General features: G+C 37.1%; 1 protein-coding gene across 1 annotated transcript in view; it reads left to right on the top strand.

The window, feature by feature from the left end:
• Window positions 1-13,280, top strand: part of DNAH11 (dynein axonemal heavy chain 11) — a 101,186-nt gene that overhangs the window by 22,173 nt on the left and 65,733 nt on the right. Inside the window, 5 exon segments of the mRNA XM_054057895.1 lie at window positions 359-496; window positions 499-512; window positions 3,366-3,516; window positions 4,386-4,517; window positions 5,695-5,803. Coding sequence (XP_053913870.1) covers window positions 359-496; window positions 499-512; window positions 3,366-3,516; window positions 4,386-4,517; window positions 5,695-5,803 — 544 coding nt within the window.

The raw sequence follows: 13,280 nt of genomic DNA, 5'->3' as shown, positions 1-13,280 counted from the left end.
TTTCCATTGACGCTGAGAGAGACTTTGCCTCCTCTGGTGTTAGCAGTTTTCAGCAGATCTCATACTGGTGAAGCAGGCTAATCATCTTTTGAATGATTTGATCTGTATAAAACTCACACAAGATCAAGAAAAATCTTTTGAATTTGTCCTCCTCTGTGTTTCTGAAGTAAAAAAAATATAGTCATTTTTGAGTAAAGTTTGTTCAGCTGCATCCAAGAAACAATGTATGTGCATGGTGTTGCAGATAACCCTTGCCCCTTTGTGGGGCTATGGTAAACTCTTGCCTGCCCTGATTATGTTCTTGTTGGACAGTGAATCTTAGTTTCCTTTCACCGAAAAATTTAGTGATGATTTCTAGGATCTGACCCTCACAAGCAATGAACCTGTGCCTATGACTCCATCAATGTGGGTGTTATTCGAGATACACCATTTAAGAGCTGCTACTCCAGCTACAGTACCCAGAGAGAGTATTCTTGACCTGAACAGGCAGGATGGAATCCTGGATGGAATCTGTAAGTATTTGATTATATTAGTTACCATTTTTAAGACACATCTTGAAGATTAAAGGGAATAGGCTCCATTATTTATATCAATTATTTCTTCTAGTTTTTATTCTGATAACTGTGGGATGATTTAGTTGGGGGCAATGTATATTTTCAAGTATGCAATTCAGAAAATTTCACCATCAGTTAAGGGTTTTATTTTCCTCTCTTATGTGCGCTGCTTAATCAAGGTAGTAGTGTGATGGGTTAACCCTGACTGGATTCCAGGTGTCCACCAAGCTACTTTGTCACTCCCATTCCTCTGCTGTGCAGGGGGAGAAAAATACAAAATGCTCCTGGGTTGAGACAAGGACAGGGAAATCACTCAGCAATTACTGTCATGGGAAAAACAGACTCAACTCAAGGAAATTAATTTCATTTGTTAACAGTCAAAATCAGAGTAGGGCAATGAGAAATAAAACATAATCTTAAAATACCTTCTCCCTACCCCTCTAATCAACCCTAGCTCAACTTCACTTCCAAATTCTTTAGCTCCTCCTCCTGAACGGCACAGAGGGACAGGGAATGGGGGTTGTGGTCAGTTCATCACACAGTGTTTCTGCCACTCCTTCCTCCCCACGCTCCTTTTCTGTTCCAGTATGGGATCCCTCCCACTGGAGACAGTTCTCCATGAACTTCTACAGCATGGGTACTTCCCACAGACCGCAGAAGTTCATGAACAGGTTCAGCATAGGTCCTTTCCACAAGACACAGTCCTTCAGGAACCAACCGGTCTAGTGTAGGTCCCTACAGGGTCACAAGTCCTGCTAGCAATGGTGCTCTAGTATGGACTCCTCTGTCCACAGGTCCTGTCAGGAGCCTACTCCAGGGTGGTCTATCCATGGGGTCATAGCCTCCTTCAGGTGCACCCACCTGCTCCAACATGGGGTGCTTCCCAGGATGCAGGTAGATATCTGCTCAGACACGGATCTTCATGGGCTGTAAGGGGACAGCCTGCCTCACCATGATCTTCAACATGGGGAATATCTGCTCTGGTGCCTGGGGCAGTTTGTCCCACTTTTCACTGACCCTGGTGTCTGCAAGGTCATTTCTCACATATTCTTGCATCTGTCTTCTGGCTGCTCTCGTTCAGCAGGTTTTTCCCCTCTTCTTAATTATCTTATCCTAGAGGTGCTGCCACTGTTGTTGATTGGCTTGGCCTTGGCCAACAACGGGTCCATTTCAGAGCCAGCTGGCATTGGCTCTGTCAGACATGGGGGAAGCTGCTTCTAACAGGTTCTCACAGAAGCCACCCCTGTAGTTCCCCTGCAACAAAAACCTTGCCACACCAATCCAATACAAACGCAACCCAACTGACTGTCAGCTTTTTCTAATGCAAATTTGGAAGTAGTAAGAGGTGAATAACTTGGCTACTGTTTTCTGACAGCTTTTTAATAACTGCCACCATCACTGATACTCTTAAGAATACTAATTTACATCAGTCTGGTTTTTTGTTTCTTTTACTCCTTTGGATCACAGTACTGCTCTTTTAACCTGTTTTATATCTGTGTTTCATGCAAATTGATTGCGAGAACAATGTTTTCTAAAGAGTATGGGTTTGCATGCATAAAAAGGTATTTAGTTGGTCAAAGCAGAATGCACTAATTTGAAGCAGTCCAATGTGATATCCTCCTTTTGCATTTGTTGAACTGATGCAAAACAGTCCTTACAAATTTAATAAGAATTGATTCTTTTAGCATTTGTCAGTTGGTGGGTTTATTTTCAAGCAGCTTTACTGGTATACCACGTTAAAATTGAATTTTGCAGTGTTTCAGTATGTCATCACCATCAACATTTCAGTTAGTTCTAACTGTCTGTGTTAAGAGTTGTATGCCATTGGGACAAGAAGCCTTCAGTGCCAATAATTCCTAGAGAAATCTCGTCTGTAGGAGAATTTAATTAAACAGCATGAGTCTGTACAAGTTGCCCAGTGAGGAGGATGAGGATCAAAGTTCTAGTGAGGACACAGAGAAGAAATCAGATCTCTCACAGCAAAAGAGGAGTGTTGAGATAGAAATAGTAGGCAACAAACTGTACAAACAGAATAGCTGTGAATGAGTCCATAATTGGTTTAGACTATATTTGACTAATACAATGTGATCACAAGCAGGGGATAAAATTGCCAAATCCTTTGGAATATAACTCTAGACACATGGCTGCTAAACAGAAGCCTGGGTTGTAGTTAGCATAACGATAAGGAATTTTTTACTTGCTTGTGATAGGAACTAGCAGATGAGAAGGGTTATTTTTTTGTCTTTAATTACGTATAGCCAGACTTTTCAGCCAGACTGGGTTATATACACTACTGTAGATATGTGCAATGCAAGCTATGTTGTCCTTGGGTGTTGCACAACCCTCAGCCTTGTGTACAATTTACACACCAGTATTTTAAGTAATCTGTTCTCAAACAACATAAACCAAATACAGAATCATTGCTTCCACCTGTTTTTGGGTAGTCCAGCCCTCTGAAGGCAGGAGCAAATTATCATCTAGGTCCTTTCTTCCTGCCCACCGTAAAATGAAAGGTTCAGACAAGGAAAAGGAGTATAGCCATATGCCAGTGTGCTCAGCTCTCACAACAGCTCTTAGAAATGCAGCAGCATGATGACCTTCACATGAACAAATAAAAATGTAATTTTAATGGCAGCACTGTTATCTGACTTTCGGACAGGGCAGTAGTGTTTGTGTGTTACTCTAAAGGCAGTCACAAACACTTCTCAAAAATTAACAGAAGTTTGCATTTCAAAGCTAAAGGGAATAAATTTTGTAGTTTTTCAACTTCTGTCTGATGAAAAATTGGTTGCTTTCCAATTTGTTATCCAGGTACGTTGCCAGCTGGATAGAAACAACAAGATACCAATCCAAAAAGGCTAGCTTAACAGTTCTCTTTGATAAACATGTGCTTCCCTGCTTAGAACAACTCAGAACAAGATTTAAAACTGTTACTCCTGTTCCTGAGAACATTATGGTTCAGGTATGCGTTAGGATTAAAACTGTTTATGTTTTAAGAAACAGTATTTCTGAGACATCCACTGAGCATGCGGTCCTATGCAGGAGTAAAAATTAAAATTACTTAAGATTACTGTGTACCTATAAAGTACATGAGTTGAAATTGACAAGATTTTATATATATCAAACCTGGACCCTTACTTCGGAGACCTACAAGGTTTCAGAGATTTCATGTTTCAGCGGTCCACTGTTACAAGAAGAAATGTAGTCTGTTTACTTCACTGCACTTGACTTCTCGGTTCTTGTGTTGCTGCTGTTAGTAATGTCTTAGATAGTTTAGAGCTAGCCATTTTGTCTCTCTCTAATACAAGCATTCCTCCTCTCTCTAATTAACTGCTCGCTAAATTCATTAGCATTAATTACTCTCATGCTCTGATAATGAGGCCCTATCTTATTAAATGTTATTAAAGAATGGAGCTGAACTCTGTTTGTTTAATATATAAACAAATTGTTACTGCATATCCTTATGTCGACATTTTAAATTTACTTAATATGCCTCATCATTTGAAGCTCTTCTGAGTGCTTGCCTGCTTCTAAATAAGTCAATATAAGAAAAAACTAACTATGAGTGTGAAGAATCTGCCATAATGTACTTGCCTGAACTGTGTCTTCTTCATATACCTTACTTTAAGTAGTGCAGAATGTAGATATTTTGGTTTGTTTTATCAGAAGACCTCTTCATGACTTTGACTTCTGAAAGGAGCTCCTAGACAATAAGAATAATGAGGAGTTGCAGTCTCACTGCTTAAATTTAAATACCTCCTTGAGGTCACTCTCGCCTTCCTGAGAAATAAGTCTCACAGGTCACACTCTTCACATATTTACTTATTGCAGACACTCTTGTCTCTGCTGGATTGTTTGCTGACCCGTGAAAATGTGCCAATGAATTGCCCTGGAGAGCTCTATGAGATGTGTTTTGGCTTTACCTGTATTTGAGTGTTTGGGGGGGCATGTTCTCAAGATAAGGTAAGTTAATAACAATGACCCAGTATCTCATTGTGCTTGAAAAACAGGTATCCTATATATACACACTTACTTATGCCTTTTAACAGATATAAACACATATGTGTGCATGTGTATGCAGGATTTCACCCAGTAATACTGATGGGGGTGCAGAGCAAAGGCCCACATTTCTGATTGTTGGCCTGTAGTACTACATACTTTAGCTCTCAGAGCTCATCTGTAAACAAGCTAGCTTGACCAGAAGGTCCTGCCTTGGGTGGGTAAGGTCCCAAGTCCTGATATGGATCCAGGTGCTCCTTTTCAGGTACAGTGCACACCAATAACTGCACAGCTAAGTACTGCTAGATACAGGAATGTCTTGAGTTCTTATCATGATTTCAGATATTTTCTTAGATGTCCTAGAAGTAATACTTTCTAGATGTGTTTGGGCAAAACCCCACTATCTGGACCATGTGCCTTTAGTTGAGTATTGAAGATTAATGATGAAGTGATAGTTTTATTGATTTTTATATTATTAAAACACTCCTGAAGACATGCCATATTCAGTTCGTTAGTAGTTTATATCCTTTTTTCCACAATAGAATAAATTCAGGCTCCAAGCATATTTAATCATTGCAAATAATGACGACAGTGACTGTACATCACCAGTTGAAGCCTTAACATATTTCTACTGCCAGCTTTGTATGCAGGTATTCTTTTGCCTGCTAAATTATCTTCATACTAACAGAAGTGTATGATGTCTAGGAGAAGCAAGTCACTTTTATCACCTTTTCTCTATGCTCATCCTACAAAGTTAGAGCTCTATTTGTGGCATACAAATTTTGGAAGTTATGGTAGTATGATATATGAGGTCCAATGCACACAAAAAAAGACTGTGCCTGTAACTCTTTTTATTTAACAAATTAAGAAAATCAGCTACGATCACCTTCAAAATAGACCCCTTCTGTAGTTGACACACAGCTGCATACAATGCTGCCAAGGTTCAAAGCAATTCCACAATTTCTGAAAGGCTGTTGAGGTCCATCATTTTTGCTTTCACATCTTCTAGTGACAAAAAATGGGTTCCTTTGTGTACCAATTTGACCTTTGGGAAGTGGAAAAAATCACAGGGAGCTGGGTCTGGTGAATAGGGTTGAGTGCTCAAGCACAGTGATGTTTTTAGCTTAAAATTACTTCACAGACAATGTGTTGTGGGCTGGCGCACACTGACATTTTCCGACTGAGGGTAAGAAAACATCCACTGATACTTATTGAAGGTGATGGAGTTGAACTTTGTCTCACTATGACAGGTTAGAACATCTCTTTACCTTTCCCTTCCCACTCTTGGTTCCTGAGCTGTAGGGTTAGTCTAGGGTTTTCTTGTGTTGAACTTCGTATACCTGTCAGCAGAGAAATAGAAAACATGAGCTATTAATTGTAATTGTCTCAGTTTGGGGTTTTGGTTGTCTATGCTCATTTTTTAGTGTGATTTGTGTAGAATATTTTCAAACGCTTCATGGTGTTTTGATTGCATTCACTTGTAGATCTTCTTCTTTTTAAACACTTAGATGAGTAGGAATTTTCCTGGGGCGATTAGAAGTTTGTGGGCACAGAAACACCAACTTGATGATTAAAAGACTTTATCCATTATTAGCTATCCTGTAACAAGTTCCCTTTAAGGGTTAATACTAGGTAGTAAAACACAGAGCTTGGAAAAGAAAGCCTTACCAGGGAATGAAGGTTTGAGCTACTGAGAGTAAGTAAATCTAACCTATTGCCTACTATTTGCCCAGTTTTAGGTATACTGAAAACCAGGCGAAAATGGAAATGGAAATACTAACTGAAAAATCAATCCAGCTACCTGCTGTCCTAGCCTTTGTTTCTCTTCCTGTTTTGGGGAGACTAACATTCCGTAAAGGTTGAGATGGAACCTACACATTTCAACTACAACTTGATTTCAAAAATCTTCATACTAGAAAAAACTGAATACAAATTTTCAAGTAGAAATGCTGTGTAAAAAGCAAGCCAGTAGAATGTTTTGTTATAGTCATTATGTTTGAGAAAAAGAGAATGGTGTATCCCACTTCACTACTTTTTAGAATTCAGTCCTAATCAGAGAAAGAGAGAGGGAAAGAGACAGAGAAATTACTGTTTGCTTTTAAAACTAAACTGTCTTGCGCAAGTGTTTGGGGGTTATTTTCCCTTCTGAATTTCAGACATCTTTGTTCACACATCTGGGACTGCATGTCCTAAATATTTTATTGGTTTACTCTTAACAAATGGTAAACCAGTCATGCTTGTTGGAAATGCTGGAGTAGAAAAAACTGTTTATAGGTGATTGGCTTGCTGCTCTCACTGAAGACTACCTCCTGCCTAACATCCCTTTCAACTACATCAGCAGTGCTTCAGAGTATGTTCCATATAGATGCAAGAAACCTATCTTCTCTCAATAGCAAAGGTGAAAAAATATTGTGCAGCTTCTACAATCTCATAGAACTGTTAGCTACTGTCACTGCCTGGGTCTTAGAAAGCTCATTGCTTTGCAAAGTGACAAACTTAGCAAAGTTGGGGCAGGCAAGAGGAAAGGAGGAGAATGAAACTCTTTGGGTAAATTAGCCGTGACACTGTGCTTCCACAAGTTGCCCTAAGCTTGTGGACAAGAGTTACCTTTGTCAATAAGAAGCCTTGAGCCACCTTTGTCTAACCTCTCTGGATTGTGCATGTAGATGTACTAAAAAGGATAGTCATGAGTTAGGCTTGCATTTGCGAGGTACCATACAATCCCCAAGGAGGGCCAACCGCTGTCTAGAGAAGTTTGGAGTCTCATAGGCGAGATGGATGCAGAGCAAAGGACATATTAACAAAGCATACAAGCAGAGGGAGTTGTATGTTGGCCAAAAATGTTAAACCGGTGGTAGGTTTTGGAACAAGAGGAATCATACAGTCAAAGATAGGCTCATAAAAGCTCTGTGTCTCTTCTGCTTCTCATGGACAACAGAATCAAGAGAAAACCCAGCTGTCAAAGGATTTACCCTCCTTGCCTTCTTTTTTCATCCTTTCAGTAATTTGAACTGATACAATTGTACAGGAAAATTGATATGCTTTATTCACTGTGCAGCTTTTTACAGCTGTAAAAAGCACCAGAGAAAGAAATTAATATAACTGCCTTACCCTCTCAGGTGTCTGGGAGAATAGATAGAAAACAATTTATCACTTTTAAAAATTTTAAAAATGTAAGGAGACTTCAGATAAAAATCTTTAGAAGTATTTAAATTTGTGTGGTGCTTAATTGAGCTGCTTGTGCAATCAAATTTTTACTTTTTAGCCAATCTACATTGCTATAATGGATCAAATTGTCACTAGGCTTAAAAAAAGTACAAATCCACAAATCTTTATTGAGAGATTTTCTGCTTTTTCTTTCCTGCCTCCTGTTGATTTCTTGTACATTCAGGTAAGATGCTGCTTTCGGTTTACTTTATATCTTAGTTTATTCTCTGAAGTGTTTCCAAATTAATAACTTGAAATCCTGCATTAACAGAACTTAATCACCTTTTTGCTCCTGAAAATGAATGAAGAAATCTGGGGAAGTGTGCTGTGCATCAGAGTGAGATCATGAACCACTGTAAACTATTATAACTCCTTTAATTGGGGTATCAACCTTAAAAAGATTTGAGATTTTATTCTGTTACAAAAGGGAATTTTTATCTAATGATTGCCATTCCAGTGGCAACAACAATCAAGGCCATAGAGGATAAAGGCATAGCACTACCTATTGCAAACAGAAGCTGATTAAAGAAGCTCCAAGTCAGCAAAGATGGTGTATTTTTATTGCAGGAAACTTCTTAAATAAACCAAATAGGTGAAGTCAGCATCACAAGGGCTTTCTCCCCAAGTGTATCACACCTACCAACTGTACTGTGGCTTAAAATTGGGGAGCTTATGAACTTTTAAGGATTTGCTATGAAACGTTAGTAGTATTCCTTCAGATTTTGAGTCAAGTCAGCATTGTAAAACATCCACTGCACCTTCTAAGAAATATTAATAGATAAATGAAGAAGTGGATTCCTCTGGTTGTCTGCAGCTCTTCCTTCCAGCTGCTGCTCTTCAGCTAAGTCCCTCTTGTTAAATGCTCTGCTAGCACAGCAGGTGAAGAACTGCATGACAATTCAGAAACAAATATATTGTGTTGGCTTTCTATTGTGTTGAGAACATTTTATTTGAGCTTTGATGGAAGGATTTTGTTCTGTCATGCATAGGTCAAAATTACTGTCTCTTACATTAATTTCACGTTTATGTGTACCAATGCTTCTTCCTATAAAATGCATTCAAGTGGTATAGTGAAATGCCTTCCTTATGTGTTTTAGGCTACCACTCCAAGCAACTGTTTGGAATAATCAAATTGTTAGACTTTTTTTTTTTTTAATGGAAAGTGATATTCACATCAAATTACACAAATGAGAAATTTAAGTTAAGTCTCAGCTTAAAAAGAAGTGCTTAAGAGCTAAACTTGCTGAAGTACACTTATTCACTATATTGCTGTTCTTTCCATAGTTTAGAGGTTGAAAGATCTTTCTTACAGATCATATAACTTTTAATCTGTAGTATTTTCTGCCAGCTCCCATCTTATCTGTATCCATGTAACTTTTCTTGAGGTATCTGCTAGAGTGGGCGAGGTGATTATCTAGTGTTGGGTTTTATTTAGCATTGCCCTTAGGCCTATGATTCACCCACTCCAGTATTAGCAAACTAATATGGGTTCATGAAGTTTAGGGTCTTTAACAGTACTGAAGTGTGGACCAGTGCCACAGAGAATAAATGTATATATACACTTATGTACTATGGAATTTAGTGCAATGTATTTCCTTATTGTACTGCAATAATACAGTATTTTTAAAACTATAAGAGGAGAAATAGATTATAATTGTGGACACTATTTAAAATTTAGATAAGTTTAAGGATCAAGAAAGTATTACTAATTTGGGGTATCAATGTACAGGTATAAATGCATCTTGGCTAAAAGAAAAAGGAAATCTTCTTTTACATAAGATTTTAAGGTAATTAGAAATACTTTAAACCTTTCAAATGCATGTAGTTTCTGCAGATTTTTTTTCTTCTTTGTGGTATAAAAGCAGGGTAAGTACAGTCGCAGCTTCTTTTTCCCAGAATTTATCATCTTCCAACTGCAAATACATTGAGGTTCTACATTTCTATTTTGTCTTGAAGCACACCTTACTTTTTTATCTTCCTACTTTTCTTCTCCACAGTCAGTAACCTCCTCTTAGCTGACTATGACTAGGGAGAAATGTTCTTGGAAACATTTGTTACCTTTCTTGAACTGGCCAGAGAAACTTACTGTTGAGGTTTGCAGATAATTTACTTCTCTGTTAGAGGAATCTAAGATGACAACACAATGCTCCCTTTGTTTTAATGGGAACTGTTTGCAGTGATATATTTGTTTATACTATTCTGCCTAAGAAACCATGAAGACTGCTGTGAGTCAGAACTGCGGCAGGGCTATGTCGTACAGCATTCAGCTGTCACTATGTAAGTGCAGTTTCCATTTCCTTCAAGCTCTTGTGAATGTGTTGCCCAGTTTGTTTTTTTTTTTAAAGACAAGTTCAAATCACACACTTACATTTAAGTCTTTTTTTTTTTTTAATCTAACCCAAAGGTTTTTAACATACAGCCTAATACAATGGAAAAAAGAAAGAATTCTGTTACTCTGCATTTTTTTCCTACCCTACTGATTAGATGCAGAACTGACGGTCCTTTTCTTTTTCCTTCCTCACCTTTCTTTTTGAAAATATTAAATTCACAAATATGTGAGCTGGGTCATCTCAAAACCAATAGCAAATGTAGCCTAAATTCATGACAATATTGACTATACAAAAAAATCTGGTCTAGTGGATGAAATTTTTGAGAAATCTTTTTTTCCTCTTGCTCACCATCTTCCCTAAATGTTTCATAACCATCTTTGGTTCAGATCCCTGGTCTGAATGAGGCACAGCACACTGCTCACCAAAGATAAGAGTCATGATCACTGGGACACGCTAAAAAGTTTTCCTTGAAGACTTACTTATTACTGTGGTTTCATTTTGTGCAAAACATATATGTTATCATTTAGATAACAAAACCATGTGACCTAAAAGGAAAGAGAGATGAGATGGTTAGTTTCCAGTCTGTCTTTAATAAATTCCTAATGATTTCTGCAGGTTCTTATTTCCATCCACAATACAGAAACAGTGCAATTAAAAATCAGACTTCCACGGATGAAGAATCCTTTCTCATGAATCTGTGGAATGATTTACTCAGTGGTGAAATTTATGAAAAAATTATGAAATACATGATATCAAAGTTCAATATTTTAATAATGATTGATACATGTGGTTTTCTTCTGTATTTTCAAGATGATTACTTAGCAGCTTTCTGTAGTTTTTCTTTCCCTTACACCTCCAAGGGAAGAAATGCAGTTGTGTAAAATTGTATAAACTCAAAATCTATGTCTCAGGATTTTACAGTTCTCATGAACATACCTGTGAAGGTATTTGAATCAATTTGTTAATTGTTGCAATAATATTTTATCTGACGGTCTGCATTCAGTAACATGTTTATAAGCACTTAATTTTGGGGAATATGCTGAAATTTAATATGATCAGCTTAATATTCTTTAGCATGGGAGATACACACTAGTTTTCTGATTAAATGTCCTAATTAAATGATATTTATAATTCATAGTTTTGCACTTTGCATATGATTAACTCCTTGTTTAATCCTTCCCAAGAGAAGGGGAAGATCTGCTTCACTGATAAACTTGCTGAGTGTCAGGATACCTGGGGATTTAATATTCAAAGCATTTCAGTTCCAAAGGATGCAGATGTATATACAGTGAGATTTTTAAAAGCTGTGAGGTAGTTCAACCAACTAAATCTAACAAGACTCTTCTGGAGTTCAGAATCCCAGTAGGATGTTTTTCAAAGGCACTCTGTGAGTTTGACTGATTACTAAGGAATTCAATAGTTCAAAATCCATTGTAGGTGTTGAAATGTCTCATAAATTTTAGCCAACATGATTATGAATTCTTCATTTGTTTAGCTTAAGCATTGGTTAGTATGGCAATCATTTTTATGTATGTTGTGTTACATTCCAGAAAAGATTGAAAAAAAGCTGATCATAATAATGGTCCAGTAGGAAATAAGAAACTTACCTGTTTTATTGATGATTTGAATTTCCCTGAAGTGGATAGATATGTAACAGTTCAATCTCATGCATTGGTTTGACAGCATACAGATTATGGACACTGGTAAGCATTTACTTCTTACTTAATTGTACACTATAATTTTTATGTTGTAGTCCACGATGGATCTCTAAACCACATAGAAACAGAAAGCTTCAAAGAGAATTGCTTAAATGGAAAAGCATGTTCTCCCTGAAGTTTATAAACAGTTCTAGGAGAGAAGCAGAAAGTGAAGGGGCTGTAGAGAGTCTCAGAAAGAAAGTATCCCTCAATTACTCCTGGTACAACTGCTGGATGTTCACCCCATCAATTGACCTGATGAGAACAGAAAAGCAGAAGTTGACTCCCTAAATTGCAGCCTGCCAAATAGCTTATACTTCCACCTATCTTTTCATCATATTGTAAAGACAGCAGATAAAACCCACAGAAACTTTATGGTACTTGTTCAAATAAATAGTCTTTCTGTGCCAGGAGAAGAAAAATACAAAAGACCACCACTGAAGGACAAATAAGTTGATTTTGGCAATTAAAGTAATTCTATTCTTAATTTCCAAAGAATAATTTAATTTTTCAAAAGTTAAAATATATAATATCCTTCTATCAGAGTCTATGGAAGAAGCCTTCAGTTTAAAATCAATTGATTAGTGTCTGTATTTGTTCTGTTACAAGAGGACCTACATCTGCTGTAAATACTCAGTTGTTGTTATAAATGCATATTAGATTCTTGTTAATATACAAGCATGTCTTATGTGACGTGACAACATGCAACGTAAAAATAAAACATTGTGAACAATTTGGCAGCTAAAGGAGAACAGTAATCAAAAGTTCTTAAAAAAAAAAGTTAAATATACGTCTGCCTGTGTATTGTAGCCTTACAATTTTTGTTTCATCAAGGGTTCTTTTCACTGGCATATGCTGTGATCTGACTAAAATTGTCACCAAGGTGAAATAATAGCATATTTACTCTTCGTGCGGCTTTCAATGCGTATTCACTTTAATTGTATAAGTTTTCCACTGAGTCATACTTCATCTCAGGAGGGAATGATACCAGATGTCAGCTGAACATCTTGTTAAGGAAAGAAATGTAAAGAGAAAAAAGGAAGTGGTTGTTCAAATCTGAAGCATGTCTAGCTCAGAGAAGTCAGTCAGGTCTAATTCCGTGATGTGCAAAGCTAAAGTCTTAATGCCCTTCTGTTTTATTCACAGAGTTATAAGCTATTCTATCCTGGAATCTTTTTGCTTTCTTACAAAGATGTCAAACTTTAAATCTTAGAAGATCATACAGCTTAAAACTGTTGATGCTTCTTTCTTTTCAATTGTTTTGAATTGTTGCTTTTCGAACAAAATGAGTGAAAAAAAAATAAATCTCCATTTTACAAACCAAGGCAAATTAGGAAAAAATTTAACCATGCCATTCAAGAATTTTCAACATTACCATTTGAGAATTCTTAAATAGAGCCAAACCTGTTGCAAACACATGGAAAGTGTTCTCCTATATCTTTGACATGAGAGACCTCTCCAGAGTTTTCAAGGTTTATATCATGGGTTAATTT

The sequence above is a fragment of the Cuculus canorus genome, chromosome 2 (assembly GCF_017976375.1).
Source record: "Cuculus canorus isolate bCucCan1 chromosome 2, bCucCan1.pri, whole genome shotgun sequence".
In the NCBI taxonomy this organism is placed as follows: domain Eukaryota; kingdom Metazoa; phylum Chordata; class Aves; order Cuculiformes; family Cuculidae; genus Cuculus; species Cuculus canorus.
This window is presented reverse-complemented; position numbering and strand designations above follow the sequence as displayed.